General features: G+C 44.7%; 3 protein-coding genes across 3 annotated transcripts; 1 reads left to right on the top strand and 2 right to left on the bottom strand.

Annotated features, from left to right (window-relative positions):
• Positions 1–3,175: 3,175 nt before the first annotated feature.
• On the bottom strand, positions 3,176–6,300 carry foxa3 (forkhead box A3; the record flags this gene model as incomplete). The annotated part of the gene is made up of 2 exons (XM_080007538.1): positions 6,162–6,300; positions 3,176–4,510 (listed from the first exon to the last, which is right to left on the bottom strand). The coding sequence occupies exons 1-2, from the start codon at positions 6,231–6,233 to the stop codon at positions 3,176–3,178; spliced, it is 1,407 nt and encodes a 468-aa protein (XP_079863664.1). The 5' UTR covers positions 6,234–6,300.
• A 3,534-nt stretch (positions 6,301–9,834) lies between these two features.
• Positions 9,835–14,326, bottom strand: irf2bp1 (interferon regulatory factor 2 binding protein 1). The gene is made up of 4 exons (XM_080007440.1): positions 13,886–14,326; positions 12,940–13,722; positions 12,487–12,784; positions 9,835–12,036 (listed from the first exon to the last, which is right to left on the bottom strand). The coding sequence occupies exons 1-3, from the start codon at positions 14,086–14,088 to the stop codon at positions 12,526–12,528; spliced, it is 1,245 nt and encodes a 414-aa protein (XP_079863566.1). The 5' UTR covers positions 14,089–14,326; the 3' UTR covers positions 9,835–12,036; positions 12,487–12,525.
• Positions 14,327–14,539: 213 nt separating this feature from the next.
• On the top strand, positions 14,540–17,371 carry polr1g (RNA polymerase I subunit G). Its single transcript, XM_080006489.1, has 3 exons — positions 14,540–14,682; positions 15,394–15,538; positions 15,879–17,371. Exons 1-3 carry the CDS (start codon positions 14,616–14,618, stop codon positions 16,645–16,647), a joined length of 981 nt encoding a protein of 326 aa, XP_079862615.1. The 5' UTR covers positions 14,540–14,615; the 3' UTR covers positions 16,648–17,371.
• Positions 17,372–18,292: the final 921 nt, after the last annotated feature.

Below are 18,292 nucleotides of genomic sequence, written 5' to 3'. Positions count from 1 at the left end.
AGTTCCTTTGTTACTAAACTAGATTTTTCCCGTCGTCCCTGAACTTCCTTACGTTTCAGACTCCTCGCCACGTTGCGAAGCAAATACTGTATCTCCACCTTCCTACATTTGTAGCACGCCTCATTACTTGAGTTCTACCAGACTTCTGATTTAGCATGAACGCATATTTGAATATTTGCTCCTTAGTGATTCATCAGCTCCACTTGTACTGTTGGTAAATTGATCAATTCGGGATCTGCATGATTCAAGATTCAAGATTCAAGAGTTTATTTGTCACATACATATACATACGGTCATTTGTGTGCGCTGTGCGCTGTTCTGCAGAAAAAAATAGATACAGTCGCACTTTACGAAGTATTGTCAACTCTTACTGTATATCAGGACACTAGGCACAAAAAGTTCTTTCTATTTCAATATTTTAAGTAGATTTAAGAGCAACTACTTTTGTAAATTTACTTAAGCAGAAATGTCAACGTGGTACTTTCACTTTAAGCATAGTAATTTTGTGAACGAGTATTTGCTCTTTTCACTGAGGCAAAAGGTACTTCTTGCACCCCTGGGTGCAGAATGGCAATAAAATAAATCAATCATGTCAGTACTGTGTGTGTGTGTGTGTGTGTGTGTGTGTGTGTGTGTGTGTGTGCGCGCGCGCACGCCTGTGTGTGCGTGTGTGTGTGTGTGTGTGTGTGTGTGTGTGTGTGTGTGTGGTGGCGGGTTCCCAGCGTGGTCCAGGCTTTCTGCAGCTCTTTGCTTTGAGGCTCTCAGTGTGGGGCGGCCATGTTTAGTCTTGCAGTCCGACATGTCGCACACCACAGCGAGCTGTTTCAACAACATGCTGCTATTCTCACAGCACGGCCACGCGGCTCCACAGCGGCGGCTCTCACACTGCACCTCCTCAATTCTTTTCTCAGACTTTTGTTTTTTTGTTTTCGATTTTATGAACAAGGAGCACTGGACGAGGACCTAAGTGTCGGGGAAATAGTAACTAAATTGCATAGAAAGAAAAAATAAATAAATAAGAAATGAAGTGTGTAACAAAATGGAGAGGCCAAACTATTCTAGTTCCATGAGTGTAGCTGTGATAGAACGTTCTATTACTCTAACAATGAAACTAATTCATTTTTTTCCCTAGATTTTAGCATTAAAATGCAATTTGCGTACGTCTCACATCTTACTTACATATTTTATATACTGATGAATGTACTTACTTTAAGTCAGATGTACTTCTTATATAAAGTTGCTTTGGGCAAATGCATCCAAATCTTGCAGAATGACAGAATAGTAATAGAAAGGAATAGATACCACAGTCAGATTAAGTACATATTTCACATTTCCACCTACCTCCCCAAAGCAGGGGTACATGTGTTACACTTTGAATTTTCAATAATCTCTTTATAGGCCTATTTAAACGTAAACTATTTCAGAAAAATTGATTTTTTTTTTTTTTTTAAGGAGTTTTGTTTACTTAATCCAGTAGAGTTATTGCAGTTGTTTTGCAACACCTATTACACAAAATACATGTTTTTAGAGAATGACATGAAGGAAAAGACAAACGCACTGTTTCTCCCCACATTTTAGCCTTTTTTAATAAGAAAAAAACACAAATCAATTCAATCACAACATTCACGCCAACAGCAACGAAAAAAAACCAAAAAAAAAAACGAACGAATGACGAAACAATATATTATATAAACACACCTTTCAAAGTCAGAGAAGACACGTAGCTTAAATAAAGCATATCTTTCTTTTGCAACTAAAATATACACCACAAAGGACAACTCATGACCTGAAACTTCTGTGTCCCCCGCTGAACGCTCTAGTCGAATCCTTCAATAGTAGATCGGCACTTTGCACTGATCTCTGGGAGATAAAGCACTCTGAGCCGAACCCAGAAGCTGCAGCTTTGTTGTAACACAAACACCACTGGTCCCAGATCCATAGTCCAAAGTACTGTATGTAAATGATCCTGTAGTGCATCTCCCCACTCCCAAAATGTCTTAGTAACTGATAGTACTCCTAATTACACACACGCGCGCACACACACACACGCACACACGCACACACGCACACACACGCACACACTCAGTTGCACATGATCAAACTGTGACAGTTTTTTAGGACCTCGGCATTTGGATTGTGTGGACATTAATGCTCTCAATAGGTAACAATAGAAAAAGATGAAAAAAATACAAAATAAATGAAATAAAAACGCAAAGACGCATCGTTTACCACAGTTACTTTTGCCTCTCTTTTCCTTCATTTTTTTTTTTTTACGCTGTTTTTCATATGAACCCAAGAAATGTTCAGCCACTTCAACAAAACAAAAACAAAAAAAACAAAAAAAACCTGTAAGCTTTTGTTGAATCGGTGGATGTGTGATTAGAGAGAAACCATGACGGCATGTCGACATAATAAATGTATTGTAAAACATGGATGTTGTAACACAAATATATATAGACTTCACTCTATCCTATTCCAGTAACACCTGCTTAGAGCAGTAACCTAACATCCTCCTCTCTCTCTCTCTCTCTCTCTCTCTCTCTCTCTCTCTCTCTCTCTCTCCTCTTTCTTTTCTTTTCCGTCACCGTCTTCATCTTAAAACCTCACATTTGGATTGTAACTGCTCGACACAGCACTATACAAGATATATTAAAATTTATTCCCTTCATAAATAAATGCAAATATCCTTTTACCCCCACATTACCTCTATTTACAATTTGTACAAGGCTGGCTGGCGCCCCACGCTCCCACACGGCTCTTAAACTCATCAGGACAGATCTGTTGAAATGCAGAATCGTAGGCAACAACTTGAGAGGGAGGGGGGCAGGGCGGGGGCGGGGACGGGGGCGGGGGCGGGTGTTGGGGGTGGGGGGTGATTTGGCTTAAACATGAGGAGAGAAATGTCATTCATTGTCACCAGTCAGATGATTCATCTTTTTCAGACTCCCACACTCTCTGGTCTCGGTGTAACTGACCGTGATCCCCAGTGTCCACCCAGAGCTGTTGTGAAAATGTTCTTTGGTCCCTCAAACACAGCAGCCATTTTAGGCGTGCGTTTCCCAGAGGCCTCCGACATCCCTGTCAGACTGGCGTGGACCGGAGCCAGAGAGAGAGGAGGGGGGGGGGGGGGAGCGATCTTCCATTTTAGGTCACTGGAAGAGAGAAAATGTCCACATTAGGAGGCGTTCAGCACAGAGCGGCTGTACAGGGTCTGGTAGTAGACTCCTGAGTCCATGGCCACCGGCCCCGGGCTGTCGTAGATCTGTTTGGCCCCCACAGGAGTGGCGCTGGTGTAGCCGTTGTACGCCATCACTTGGTCCTGGTAGGTCTTCAGATCCATCTTCTGCTCGTTGGACATGAGGTTGGTGATGGAGAACGGGTGGTTGAAGTTGTAGTGTGGGTCCAGAGACTTGAGGGCCTCGTTCTGCAGGTCCATGTGCTGCTGCATGGCGCTGGGCAGGAGGTGGGCGTTGCCCCCCAGAGCCTGGGAATGGAGGAGGGGGTTGGTGGAGGTTGAGGAGAGAGGCAGGGAGGATGGAGGGATGGAGGTAGAAGTGGTGGAGGAGGGAGGGAGAGAACCGGGTGGGCTGTGGAGGTGTGAGGAGGGGGGAGGGCAGTCCATCGGAAGCATGGAGCCTCTCTGATGCTGCTGGTCATCTGAGGAGGACCCAGGGTGGGAGTTATCGGAATGGGTGGAGTCTGCGCCCTCCGATCCGCCGGTGGGGCTGTGCTCCTCCGCCAGGCCGTCTCCACCCTGGCCTCCTTTCCCCGAACCTGACTCCTGGTTCTTGCCTCCTTTCTTCGCCAACTTGTCCTCGATCTTGAAGCGTTTCTGGCGCCTCAGGTAGCAGCCATTTTCAAACATGTTGCCTGAATTTGGGTGCAGCGCCCAGTAGGAGCCCTTCCCTGGCTTGTCTGGAGAGCGAGCCACCTTGACAAAACAGTCATTGAAGGAGAGCGAATGGCGGATGGAATTCTGCCAGCGCTGCTGGTTCTCACGGTAGTAAGGGAACAAGTCCATGATCCACTGGTAGATCTCATTCAAGGTCAGCATCTTGCTGCCGCTCTGCTGTATCGCCATGGTGATGAGGGAGATGTAGGAGTACGGCGGCTTGGCGTGGGTCAGGGAGCGCCGATAGGGCTTCGGGACATCTTTAGGCCCGGCACGGGAGAGGGTTGTGGGAGAGGGATATCCCAGCTGGCTCATGGGCTGGCCCATGTTCTGGTATTGGGACAGAGAGCCCAGGGAGCTGGGGGCGGAGGAGCCCAGTTGGGAGAGGGGCCCTGGGTTAAGAGAGGAGCTCACGGGGGACAGAGACATGTGGCCGGGCCCCGAGCCCATGGAGGCCAGCGGGGAGTTGCTGAGGCTGGAGCCGGGGTACGCCATGTTCATACCTGCCGCAGAGCCAGTGGCGGGGTTCAGGTTGATGTAGCTGTTGATGGTTCCCATGGAACCCATGGAACCCATGGACCCCATCCCAGAGTTCATGGTGTTGGGGGAAGAATACATCTGAAGGCAAAGGAGAAAAGAGAGAAAAAGTTAGTCCTTGATGGATAGTTAATTCAAATGATGTATTTTCTCATCGCTGTTATAATTTCGTTTAGAATGTGATGTGAAATGTTGCAATCGCCGATTTTTTTTTATTTTATTTTTTTTATACAATTTGTAATTAAATACTTCTGCACGTTAAATAGTTATGTTGTTTTAAAATTAGTTTGGGTCTTTAACTGATAGTGAAGTTAAAACGCTCTTCAGTACCAGAAAAAAACAACTATTCAATGTAGAGAGAAATTTTGGAAATACAAAATAAAAAGTTTAGTTTGACTAAATGCGTCTTATCAATGCACAATGCAGCCCTCAGTGCTCGGACAGGCCGTGGATTTCACAGCGCAACGTTAACCTGAAAATGCGTAAAATACGCGTCACGGGTGGAGACCCTTTGAGACGGAGCTTTCCACACTGTCGTGGAGAAAACTCGTGAAGGGGCGGGGGGCAGACAAACTTCCATTCAAGCTGTAAATACGATGAAAATTTTATTCGAAATAATTCAAATGGTTTTAAAATATTATTGGATGTGGCTGAGATCCCGCTAGACGAAGGCCTGAATGATTGTTTTGGTGTTTTGTTTTGTTTTTGTTTTGTTTTTTTCCTTCAGACATGTAGGAATAGAGAATAAATAACAAAAAAATAAACATTAACAAAGAGGAATAAAAAACGAAATGAAAGACAAATAGTCAGCAAATTCTTAACACCAATTGAATAAATAAATAAACTTGTTTGGAGATCTGGAGATCAAAAAATCTTACATGCAGTTTAAAAAATAATGGTCAGGCAGTCACACTTGTGGGAAAATTATTGCACTTTTTTTTAAATGTTGAAATGATTGCTGTCGTGTGGTTAATGGTCTTTAGTTAAATATTATCTAGCGCGCACTTCTTTCTAATTGCATCAAGTCTCCGGGAGGTGCGAATGGAGGCGCTGATGGAGTTAACTCTAATCGAATTACTGAGAAAAGCAATCTTTTCACTTTCCTTCCTCCAGAGGTCTGGGAGTAAAATTGAATTCACATTTCAAATTTCCAGCACCTCGAATGTTGTGAGGAAGGACAGGCCGCAACGATATAGTCATGGAGGCCTGCGTGTATTTAGTCCTGGATTTTTGCGTTTGGTATAATATAAAGTTTCGATTTTTTTTTAATCTACAAAACCAAGTATATAATTATAAAAACTTTTAATGTATTTTATTTATTAATTTCCGAGTACCTTAATGGGAGAAATCCTGCTTTAGGAATTGTGTTTAAATTATATTTCGTTATTTTTTGCATTTCACGGACTATCGAAATCATTAGTATTAATCAGCACAACCATCATGCTCTCTCTACCCACTGCACCGAGGCGCGAAATTACTCTTTATTATAGATCTAACTCAGTGTATATATCTTTTCTTCAACGTTGCTCTAATTGTTCTTATTTCTGTACCATTTATTGTTTATTCTGCATGGGAATTAAGGGTCAGCAAGGGCCTATTTGGTCGATAAAGCCTGATTGTAATAGGCTGAAATAATTGATCCATTTGCTGAATTCCCTGCAGGCCCTCCGCAATGCGTGTAATAGCGGCGGTGGTCGTGCGTGGGACCGTGCGTGTGACAGTGCGTGTTTACCTCGCTGGCCTCGCTGTAGAAAGTACTCCACTCCGGCAGATCGTGAGATTCCATCTTCACGGAGCTCAACATCCCCGATGAAACTTTCAGATGGAGGAAAAATATTTAACCACGTTTTTTTCTTTTAAGAAAGAAAAAAAACGTCTAATCCTCCAAGAAACTGCGGACGCGGTATCTGATATGATACAAGTAAAAAAAAAAAAGATCCAAAAAAGTGCTTCTTTACCAAAGCGCGATTTAAAAAAAAAAAAATCACCTAAATATCGGTAAAGCTGGTGGAACCCGATCAGCTCCTGGGAATGGTCGCTGGATGGTAAAGTCAATATTTTTTATTTGTCAATCATCCATTCTTTATTGATCACCGTGCACAGATGCTGCGTGGGCCGATCCTGGAGATCCGTGCACCTCTGTGGTCTTCAGCCTGCAGATCCTGCTCCAGGTCCCGGGCCCTTCTTATAGGCTCCAGGTGAGGGCCCGCCCCGCTGCATTTGAATACCGTTGGAGGCTCCAGGAAGGGCCTGAAAAGCTCTGTGCGGCCCCCTGGCGAGCTGTATATTGGCCCCGGGCAGACGATGCTTCACACGGCAGCTGTCTGACCCCCCCACCCCGCGCACACACCCCAACGTCACTGAACCCCACGGACCATCGGCGGCATGCCCACGTATTTGGGGAGGGGTGTCTGCGTGGTTTAAGGACCCTCAAGGATTTATCAAGGACCCTCAAATCGATAGGCATCAGGCCAGGGGCCCCACTTGAAAAGATCTTGTCTCTGGGACGCCAATGGATCTGAGAGTATTTATTATTGTCAGATGTTATTTAGTCCAAAGCTGCATTCACGCTGAAGTCAAAACAATCATTATTCAAATAATAATTCAATTTAACTATTTATCATTTTGCTGGGAACCAACCCTCTGGAACCTCCTGAAGGACTTCCCAGGGGTCCCCGGACCGGGTTGGGAACCTCTGGTTTGAGGCAATTTTCAGTGAGGGAGATAACTCTGAGGTCCAAGTTTTATTTTCATTATTTTTTGGGGGTCATAAGCACAGCAAAATAGCACAGAAGCAGATATCATTACACACAGGGCAAGCCACAGCATAGTAAAAAAAAAAGAATAAAAATGGTATAAAAAGAGTGATAAATAGCGTTTAAACAAGAAGCATGCATGGATGTATATAACAACTGGACAAAATTATATTTACAAAAATACGGGATATGTACAACATGAGGCAAAGTCAGGACATTGAGGTATATGACACTTTGACAGTATAATGTAGTGGCTTTATAACTTATTTCACAATCTAAAACAGATGCATAAATATACTGTACATATGTATGCAAACATGCAGCTTTACTACCTTTAATCAGAATGTGAATTGTTGATTCAGGGGTTTACCTACCCTATAGATAGATAGATAGATAGATAGATAGATAGATAGATAGATAGATAGATAGATAGATAGATAGATGGATAGATAGATAGCATGGGTGAGGGTCGTTAATTCCTCAGGCTAGATCATTTATTTTGGGGCATTATGTTCTTACTGGATCTCACACTAATAAAGGTCTGCGTGATATTATACACAGTAAATTGGAATAAACAGCACCCATATATATGATATTAACACATATATATATATATATATACTGTATATATATACACACACACACACCCATATGATATTATATTGAGTGTTAATATCATTGTCAAGACATATTGGTTTCAAACACGCAGGTCTACTTGAAAGGGATCTTACAAACTTGCATTAAAATGTGTACGTTTTCAAAGATGTCATTTTTAGGCCAGTAGGCCCCGGGAGCAGGGTCGCACTCGCCTCTCAGTCAGTAAAGATCTCTTTTCCCTTTTTCCAACGTACATTCCTATTGAAATAAACCCTCTGACTCTACTGGTAATTTATCGTATTGTAATTTCACGTCGTGTAATTCAATGTATATTCATGTATTGTAATGTAAATAAATGTAGTTTATTGTAACGTAATGTTACTTAAATGTAATTTTGCAGCGAATTGTTTACGAGCATTTTTTTTTCTTGGATGTGTTTATTTTCTGATTTTGTATTTGTGTATTTATTCATTCATATCAATTAATTTGTATTTTATTATTATTACTATTACTATTGTTTTTTATTTTTTTTAAGACATGCGCACAATGTGTGCAGCCTGCCAGTCCTTTGTGAGACGCAGCGCACACTGATCCAGTGTGTCGTGGAACTACTGCTGCGGAATACACATCAGGGCCGCAGCAGACGGAGCCGTGTGAATGTCAAAGCCTCCTAATGGCATCATGCAGATGTAATGACGAGGAGGGCGATGGGGGTCTCAGGGGGGGGGGGGGGGGGGGGTCCGGGGCTTTGTGAGGGAACATCTCTGCAGGAAGGGGAGCAGGCACCGGGCCGAGCATGCACTTTCTGCTCCGTCGCACGCAGGGAATCTGCAGGGGCCGCGGTGTATTGAGGGTGAATTATGAGGTCGATGCAACGTCGAGGGTCGTGGTGGTCGTCACTGTGCTGCCTGCAGCACGGAGGCTCGGGGCAGAGCGGCTCGGTGTCTGCGGGACACCAGTTGATTGTGACGCAGACTCTTCCCCGAGCTTCCTCCCCGTTAAGGACCCGGACCATCATCACTTGTTTGCAAAACGGTGTCACGTCGATTAACACTTTGGATGAACTAACAGTTCTGAGCTTGTAATGATGCAATTAGGCAAGAAAAAAATTCCATTTTCAAATACGACTCAGGGGAGGAAGGATGACGCATGTGCGTCACACGAAAGAAACTTTTGTCTCATCCGCCAAAACTATGACGTGCAGGTTTTGAATACATATATAACACATCTACAATGACCTGTGGTGGCACACATCATCCATCACCAAAGGAAAGTGTCAGAACACACACACACACACACACACACATACACGCACACACAGACACGCACGCAGCACGGAGAAACGGCAGATAACGTTCAAAAAGCACGGTGCAGAAGTTGTCATCTGGCGGCACTTGGGGGATTTGCTTTATTTGTGATTGCTTTCAAGTGCAGGCGTCCTGGTTCCCTTCCCAGCCCACACATATCCCCTCTCTGCGGGCTGTTTTTCAAGCCACTCGGCCCCACACTCACCATTAACACCTCTATAATTGGTTTAACAAAAGCCTTAATGAGCTGACACTAATGGAGGAAACGGCAGATCTACCCACTGAGGTGACCAGGGGAGAGGGAGAGATCCACGCCTGCCCCCATTTTTTTTTTTTTTTAATAAAGTGGGGCACTTCGATCCGAATCGAGGGGTTTGATCGTCCGACGCGGTGGAAGTGCGGGTCCTTACAGGCGACGCCCGAGGCCGAGCGGCAGCGGTCACGGCGGTCACAACGCACCATCTAGTGGCCACGCGAGGTCAGTGCATCGCCCCTGTGATCCACACTTCGAAGTCTTCGTTCGGTTCTTCCCTAAAAAGTTCTTTCTGAGTTCCTTCTTTTTGGTACAAAACTCACACAATATATTGTATCATCCATGTCGATTTCTTATGATGGATTAACTGAGAGTGCGGGGATTAAAACAGATAGAAACCTTTATTTTTTATTTTTTTTATTCTGTTTAATCTGTTTTTTATTATTTTGTACATAAAGCTGAAATACACTTATAGAAAAACCAACACAAGCCAAACATGGGGCAGAAACAAACAAAAATAAGGGGCATGGTTGAGGACCACCAAAGAATGAAAACATACTACTGGTTAAACAAAGAGCTATCTGCCCACCTGCAACACAAAGCAGTAACCATTACATGGTCATTATTAAAAAAAATAAAAATAAAATTAAAAAAAAGACAACCAAGGGGCAAAAACATAGACTAAACTCAATTTAAGAAAAAAAACAAAAAAAAAACCATTTCAATCCTAGTTCCCCTGAGGATCCCAGACAGACTGACGGTAAACATTTTAGAAAGGCACTTACTGACGACCGTTTTAAACCTAAATTCATCTTTGTCAAGGACGTGTCTGTGAAACAGACCTGATTCATGGGCTGAAGTCTAAGTACACAAGGCCTAGAACTCTCGTCTAAATACTCAAAATACATTTTTTTATTGTAAATTCCTGTGTGTAAAGTACAGCAGGCCAAATGAGACGAACAAAATGATTAGATATGAACGGGCCACAATATTCGGCACAGTTCTTCTAATAAAACATTTACATCCAGAGACCTTTGCTTGGGGTGAAGCTACCTTTGGTTTGTCTGTGCTTTTGTTCTGTTTAGTACAAATTTTGCCTAAAGAGAAAACCCACCCCCTCAAATAAAGAACACACAAGTGTCGACAAAACACAAGTTCTATAATCAGAGGCGCAGCTCCATGAATGATGTGTATGCTCACCTCCAGCTTCTTAAAAAGGCTCTCTAATTCATGTAAAGCCTGAGAAAATAGTTTGAGATGATAGAAACATCATCGATCCTGTGCCGGGGTGGGTTTTCACTTCAAAACGAAACAACAAAATTAGAAGTCAAAGTAATCAAATACATTTTTAATTATATATTCCAAAACTCTGGGATATAGATTGCACATACCTTCTGGTGTGATGCTCTACAGTACAGTATAAGATATTTAACATTCTAGTATAAAACTAGTCTTGTGGACTATCAACAGATATTCTTTGTACTTACATTCTGGGGCTTAGCATAGGCTGGACTAGACCTTCAAAGAAAAGCAAAGTTAAAATAGAGTCTGATTAGGAGTCTCTGGGCCAAGGGGGGTACACTGCGAGTGTTCACACTGGACTCTACTCAGGGGTTTCTGGGTTTAGGTTTACAGATTGGAACATAGAAGCACCGACCAAAATTACATCAGCATTTAGTAGATCTCTCTATTATTTATTTCCCTTGTTGGCTGCAACAGATATCAGCTTTTGTTTTTAGAAAATGTATAGCATTCCAAGTATGAGAGTAGATTGGGGTTTCTTTTTCTACAAAAAAAAAAACTTCTAGCATTGACATTTAAAGATTATGCCATGTTGCTTACCCGCTATACTGTTATTTAAATCTAAAAATGTGGATTCTCATGAACATGTTACTTTTAATAGACACAAAGTTTGTTTTTCATTTTAACTATGCATAATTTCCCAATTTTCAAATAAAAAAGCCAAACAACAAACGCAATTGGTATAGTCGATGACACATTAGAGTGTATGCACGTACACGGCAACAGCGGCCGTGTCTTGCACATGTGATCGTTTTAAATTCTTTAAAACCCATCATGGTAATATCTGTCAAAACCATGTTTTCTACACTGCACCGTTTATGAAGCAGAGGTGGGAAACCCTGAGTGTAGAGACATTTGATCATCTCCTTCATCAGCCATGTGTGAACCTCCCTTTGCAGCGCCCCCCTCTGGTCAGCGATAGATATTAACTTGTGGTTTCAACAGTGGACATTCTGTCAAATTCTGTTATATAAAGCTCAAACATAAAAAATTCAACAACAAATAAATAAAGCAAAGCTGGGATATGTCTCAACAGTTGCACAAATCCTGTCTTTGTGGGAGCTGTGCTTGTAGTTTTCTTCTTTAACTTGTAATTTTGTTGATGTTTTTTCTTGCAACAGAAAAGTACCTTACGACTGCCAGTGCATGTAATCATGAACAAATAAATGCCGTGGGGCTGTTGAGACTTAAAAAAATAAAATAAAATAATGATTATAAATTTGGCCATGGATGAAAATCATTATGGGTATCAGGTAACACTGATATTTTAAATTAGCGGGTGGATTCAAGACCTGCGATAATGCTGTCTGTTTGAGGGCCAGGTCAGTGTTTTCTGAGGTTCCTCTCATCTGAAAGCTGCATAAAGTTGCCACTCCATTATCAGATGGGACGCTGGAGAAACAAAAGTCACAGTATTGTTGCCAGTATTATTGACTCGTCTGTTATTAAAACAGGCATACTAGGGATACACTTTAAAGTTTCAGCCAAGACATCTAAATCTTCTTCTTTTATTTTCGGCTGCTCAAACAAACAAAACCACAACTGTGTCACTTCAACAATACCTTACCAGGGCTGGACAATATATTCCTGGACGATATTCTTGTAAATTCATTAAACAAAAGGGTTCATTCTCTCCGGTCATTTCCAGGAAACTGCAATAAATGTAATGTTTGCAGTTTTTTGGTGCATTTGGAAACACAATCAACTCCATTCACTACATAGCAATAAGAATCAAGTTTCTAAATTCCAACAATGGGCATCTCAACCTGGTAAGGACGTGTCTCATATATGGATTTTTGCAACATGACGGGATCTATTCTGACAGAAAGCCAGTGGACATACCTGCTGCTGTGCCAAGTGCTGGTCTGCATGAAGGTCACATCATGTCTCCCTCTCTTTCTTGACTGTGACGTCCCCACTTCCAGAACCAGGTCCTGCTCCACTCCCACTTCCAGCTCCTGATGCGGCCGCAGAAGCCGGTCCAGCTGTGCCCAGGATGGTGGACACCTCTCCCTGCATGAAGGCCCAGGGGGGGCTGTTAGGAGAGCCATCCAAGGGACAGCGCTCTCCGCTGGGGCAGTACACCTCGCCATCGCCCCCTCGGCTCTGGATGTACGCTCTGGTACAAGGGAAGCAGAACCTGGATAGGAGGAGATTTGTTTTTAAATGACATTTCAAGATTTCTTCTATGAAGATGTAGAAAACAGAATGCAGACCATGTGTACTTGATTTTAGAGCATGTGCTTTAAACCATCTAGCATTTCTAAAAATAATAAAACCAAAGGGTAGACCTACCTGTGACCCGGCACTGACGGACACTGAACAAAGTGTGTGTCCTCCAGCCTCTCGTGACACAGGGTGCAGGACAGCGTGGTTCCAGTAGAGAGAGTGTTGCCGGCTGATGCTGATCCCAGCTCGGACGCCCCGGCGTGGGGCAGAGCTGCGGCCGCAGTGGCTGCCTCAGCTCCGGTGCCAGATCCGAGGGGTTCACCTCCAGACCTGGCGGCCAAGGTGCGTGACTGCCTGGCAGGTGAGGAAGCGGGCTTTGGACTTGTCTGGCTCACACCACCGGCCATGGAGGAGGAGGAGGAAGATGAAGGTAGACCGGTGTTCTTGCCAGCAACGGCCGAGTGGACCTGAGTCTTGGGCTGGGCCTGCGACGAGCTCAGCTCCCGCTCCAACTCTGGGGTGATGAAGGGGGCGATGCCCATGCCTATTCCCAGCTGTCTGCGACTCATCTCTGCTAGCACGGGGGCAGGGAAGATCAGGGGGCTGCTCATGGGAGCCGTCCTGGCCGTCAGGCCGGCCGGCATGCTCGTCAGGAGCCCGTGGGGGATCCCAGGGATCCCCTGGGCGACCAGACTGGGAGGGATGGCGGCTCCCAACATGGGTCTGCGGCTGGCGCTGGGGCTCTGACGGTGCACCTCCTGCTGCTGCTGCTGCTGCTGCCCGTCGCGGTGCATCCCGTTGGGGGGAACTCGAGCGGTTGACGCTCCCCGGTCAAAGCGCTCAGAGTGCGACCTGCTCAGCTCCCCGTCTCCCCTCGAGCTGGGTTTATTAGATGGAGGACCAGGTGACCTGAGTAGTCAGGGCCCCCCCAACACACACACACACACACACACACACACACACACACACACACACACACACACACTTTAGTGACAAAAGAGTGCGGTAATGCAACATTACGAATGGAAGGATGCGAGCCTGCGTTATAACACAAGAAGCAGAGGTACAACACCTGACGCTCCCGTCCTGCAGCCCGTGGCTCCTCTTAAGCTGCCTGGCGCTGGCTATCAGGAACTCTATCTGGTTGGCGCCCTCGTAGTTAACGCAGCCCCGACACACCACCTCGCTGAAGTCCCACACTACCGTCCACGGCATCTTGGGCAGGTCGCAGAGGAAGCACCACTGGCGCCGGGAGGAGGATGAAGGCGATGACATGGCTAACTAGTGTTAGCCGCTAAACGAGCTAGCTGTCTCAGCTAAAGTGTTAGCTCACGTTTAACCTATTTAGGTCTGACAGTTGGACGCCCCCTATTTCAAAAACAACTCATGCCCCAAAAACTTCGAAACAACCTCAAAACAATGTTAAACATTTTATCAACGTGGAAATGTGTGTTGGAAAAAGTCGAGTTAGAGTCGCGGCTCCACGAGTTTTGTTTTGTTTACCCACTTCGGCCTTTTCTCAACCGCAGTCAATCGCTTCCGAGACGGACACTTGGACGTTACGCAACCCCGCGCGGTGCATTGTGGGAGTTGTGGTTTCCACGAGCCCCCCGAGTCGCGGAGAAACGCGGCGGCGCGTCGGCTACGGGAACTACACGAGAGAGCGGAAACGGAAGTGACGCGGGAAAGGTCGCGGCTCTTCCTATGTCAACACATGCGGGTTCTCTGTGACCATGTGTTCGTAGAGATTCACGCGAATATTTAATAGTTGTGAGTAAAAAAAAAATTAAAATTAAATAAAAATGCCGGGCGATAATTCATCTTCAGTGAGTGAAGATGAAGATGGCAGCTCTCCCGCTCCATCGAAAGGTACGTAGTGTAATAATAAGTAGTGCCGTTTGTAAACTGGTCGAGTTGGTGAGGAAACACTGAGTCTGTTCCGGGATCTCGTCGTTTACTCCCGAAGTCGTCGAGTTTCTGTGAAATTAACGTTAAATAGCGACTGGTCAGACGCGAGGGTCTGACCGCTTCGGTTCCCACGATTCCCCACATTCGTAAGGTCTTACAACGTCGATCGGTTGCCACCCGGAACTACTCAAACATGTTGTTTATAACTTCTGTTTCCAAAGTGTAACCTGCCATCGGTGGCGTTCACATGCGCACTACTCACCGAAGGTATAAAGCCTGAAAGACTTTTGTCTTTGCGATTAGAGTGATCAATTATTATTGTTCGTGGTATTGTATTCAAACTACTACTACTATTGTCATTAGTACTGTTATACATATTTATTATTTCTGTTATCACTGTAGTGCCCATTGCCCATTAGCGCTACACTGCTATATTACTTCTGTAGCTTAATGCCACCTATCCATATTAAGCTCAAGTTAATACGGTGATACTCCTTGTTTACTTTGTTGATAGATGTATTGTGTGCATATATGTTGTTTTATCATTTCATCTTACTTTCCATCTCTTTCTCGTGCTCTTTACCGACCGCCTGCTTGTGAGTCGTGTCCCAATTTCGTGTGTGATCCGCTGTGTTTAAATCCAAGACTGGGCGTATTCTTTTCTCCCCACAGCGACGAGGGCCAGCAGATACCAGTGTCCTGAGGACTTTGTGTCCTTCTGCCACAAACCCTGCGGCAGCACGCTGACAGAAAGTCTGAAGAACAGTAACCGTGAATTGTGGCTCATCAAAGCCCCTGCCAGCTTCAAACCAGATCGGTAGGTCCCTCTGCGTCTTGAGCTACCATGCCTTACACCGTAGAACTTTTAACTGATAAACCTGTGGCACTTTACACCTGTTCTGAAAATAATAGAACCAGTGATTGGAGAATAACAGGCAAACTCTGACGTGGGCTGTTTATTCTCTCTCATTTGTTACACCTTGTAGATAGGAAGAGACTCAGGAACCACCCAATACATAACCTTTGTACTTTACAGGTTTATTTGCTGTGCCTACTGTACAGTGACACTGAGCTATGTACGACTGTTCTACCTTCAGGTTTTAATCCTACGTTTCCTTTCTTTCTATGTGTGTGTTTACGTCTCACCCTCCATCCAGTTTCAGTGGGGTGAAGGTGCCTCTCTCGGGTCTCCAGACACTGCGGGTCTCCACTGACAGTGTCGAAAGGAACCGCGGGAGTGCCCATCCCATTTACAGTGCCTTTGCCTCCACCCAAGGAACCTCCGACCTCCACCTGCTCACCACCCACAGTGAGTCTTCTGGTGACGTGGCGTTCGGCCCCGCCTTCTCCGGCCTCCTCAACGTGTGCGAGAGCTACGGCGACAGCAGCACCAACCAGGCACCGCAGTCCATCCCAGCCACCCCAGCGCCCTCCATCCCAGCGGGGTTGAAGCAGCGGTTCTACCCTTTTGGTAGTAAGACGCCCACGCAGAGCGGCGTGGCACGCAGCAAGGCGGAAGGCCAGATCCCGGGCACCTCCTCCACGACCCCGTGTCCGACAGCTGTTACACAACTGAAAGAAGAGGAGAAGGAGGAGGGGCAAGAGAGGAAGAGTAAGAAAAAGAAGAAGAAGGACAAGCGGAAAACTACAGAGTTTGAGTTTGGTGAGACAGAGGGAGACGGGGGGGTCACTGTAGAGGGAGAGAGTGTCCTTGAAACACCCCTCGGCAATGATCTCCAGGAGGGACTGGTCTTTCAGGAAGAGAACGTGTCAGAGGAGAGGAGGAAGAGGAAGAAGAGAAAGGGGGACAACGAGAAAGAGGAGGTGATGGTGAAATGTGAACCTATGGACATGTCCTACGAAGAGCTGCAGGGCTCCGTGAAGAAGAAGAAAAAGAAGAAGAAAAGCAAAAATAGTGAAGACTAGTTATTTTTCCTTGTAAATCATGTTAGTTCGATTAAAAGCCTGGGTAAACAACCCAATTGACTCCATCTAAAATGCTTTAATAAAAACTACACTTGACATTAAAATGTAATAGTGCATCCACTATGAGTTTTGTAATTGACTGGAAATTGGGGCTTTGCCCTGGCAAGTTTAGAGCCTCAGAAAACGATGACATGTATTGAGTATAGCGTTAATGCTGCCTTTCACTGTCATGGAGAAACAGAAACAAAGTAGTGTGTACAGCATCAGGCATGTATTACTGAATGGGTATCATAAATGTAAACAGGCAAAGTCCTGTATTTTCCAGTATTAGATTTTTGGCTTTTGATATCGGAAACTGACTTTTTGCTTGACAGGGAGGTCAGAACACACCAGAGCAGCAGAATTGGTAGGGGTTCAGTGCTTTGCTCAGGGGCACAGAGGCAGGACAAATGGTTGCCAAACATGATGTGTTCAGGTGTAAAGACCAGCTGTCCACCTGGACTATGTGATGTTGTTCTCTTGTTGTTTATTATGCTTTGATTGTGGACATAGTTACACAACAGTCCGGTGGCGCTCTGGCTTGGCACAAGCTCGATGGGGTTTTGTCAAAAACGTCTTGTGAGGCTGCCACATGTGACTGGTTCTGGTAGCTATAAAACACCAGCTTTCGTGATTTATAGCAAACTGAATGTGCTCTGGTCATTTTCTGAAGATGCAACTGAAAGTTAAGAAAAGGTTTTTTTTGTCTTCCAAAATTGACAATAATAAAAGAATGGTCAATGCATTTCGAGTAAAATAAAACAGCCTCTTTTGTTTGTCCACTAGTTGGCCAACACTAGTCTTCCACTACCGCATTTTCCTTTACTGCCCGAGGACAGTGATTTCATCGAGAAAGAATGAAACGACACATCTTGCCACCAAGAACCACTAAAAATACACTAGACTAATGCACGAGTTTATGTGCTGAGGGAAATCAGTTTTTAATTTCATGTTTCTCAACCAAATCATTGACTAAATTATTACAGATTTTTTTAAGAAGAATAATAAAATCTGAGTACAGTTGTCCCCATGTTTGTGTGAGTTCCTTTAGGTTTTCTCTATAAATGCATGCAGGTGGAGATTTGCCCAGGGGTCTAAATGGCTCAAGCCCCTGACTATGAAAATGCTGATAAATTCAAACTCTTAAACTCTTTTGCGATGTGCAGGTGTCTTTCTTTGTACTATCTGACAAGACCCCCTCACTACACTCCATGTAGTCGGTATTTCTCTACAAACGTCACACTCCTGCCCATTCAACGCTACTGTTCATTGTGACTGGTAGATGGCGCTCTACTCCAAGCTTTGTGCCTATTTAGGGAGATGTTACTCTGTGACTAAGGGGCCTCCACTGCTGCATTGATTCACACCCTGCTCATCAAATAAAACCTTATTTTAGAATTCATGAATGTGGCACAATGCTTTCGTTATGCATAAACAAGTAAAAAGAAAAGGAAGATCCGTTTTCCCTCCATCCAGTCGCATAGGGCATCTGCCACACAGGTGACGAATCCCATAATTCCTTTGGCAATCTGACTGCGGGCTCTGTGTCTCTCTGCCTCCCCCCTGCACCCCGTCCCACTCCCCACCCACCCCACCCTCCACCCCT

The sequence above is a fragment of the Zeus faber genome (assembly GCF_960531495.2).
Source record: "Zeus faber genome assembly, chromosome: 9".
Taxonomy (NCBI): Eukaryota; Metazoa; Chordata; class Actinopteri; order Zeiformes; family Zeidae; genus Zeus; species Zeus faber.
This window is presented reverse-complemented; position numbering and strand designations above follow the sequence as displayed.

What these genes read in the sequence shown, in the direction of transcription:
- polr1g (XM_080006489.1), top strand. Translation starts at nt 14,616, where the DNA reads ATGCCGGGCGATAATTCATCTTCAGTGAGTGAAGATGAAGATGGCAGC. An exon ending in CTCTCCCGCTCCATCGAAAG is followed by an intron (nt 14,683 to 15,393) that starts GTACGTAGTGTA and finishes TTCTCCCCACAG; the next exon opens with CGACGAGGGCCAGCAGATAC. An exon ending in GCCAGCTTCAAACCAGATCG is followed by an intron (nt 15,539 to 15,878) that starts GTAGGTCCCTCT and finishes CCCTCCATCCAG; the next exon opens with TTTCAGTGGGGTGAAGGTGC.
- irf2bp1 (XM_080007440.1), bottom strand. Translation starts at nt 14,088, where the DNA reads ATGTCATCGCCTTCATCCTCCTCCCGGCGCCAGTGGTGCTTCCTCTGC. An exon ending in CTGCAGGACGGGAGCGTCAG is followed by an intron (nt 13,723 to 13,885) that starts GTGTTGTACCTC and finishes CTGACTACTCAG; the next exon opens with GTCACCTGGTCCTCCATCTA. An exon ending in CCGTCAGTGCCGGGTCACAG is followed by an intron (nt 12,785 to 12,939) that starts GTAGGTCTACCC and finishes CCTCCTATCCAG; the next exon opens with GTTCTGCTTCCCTTGTACCA.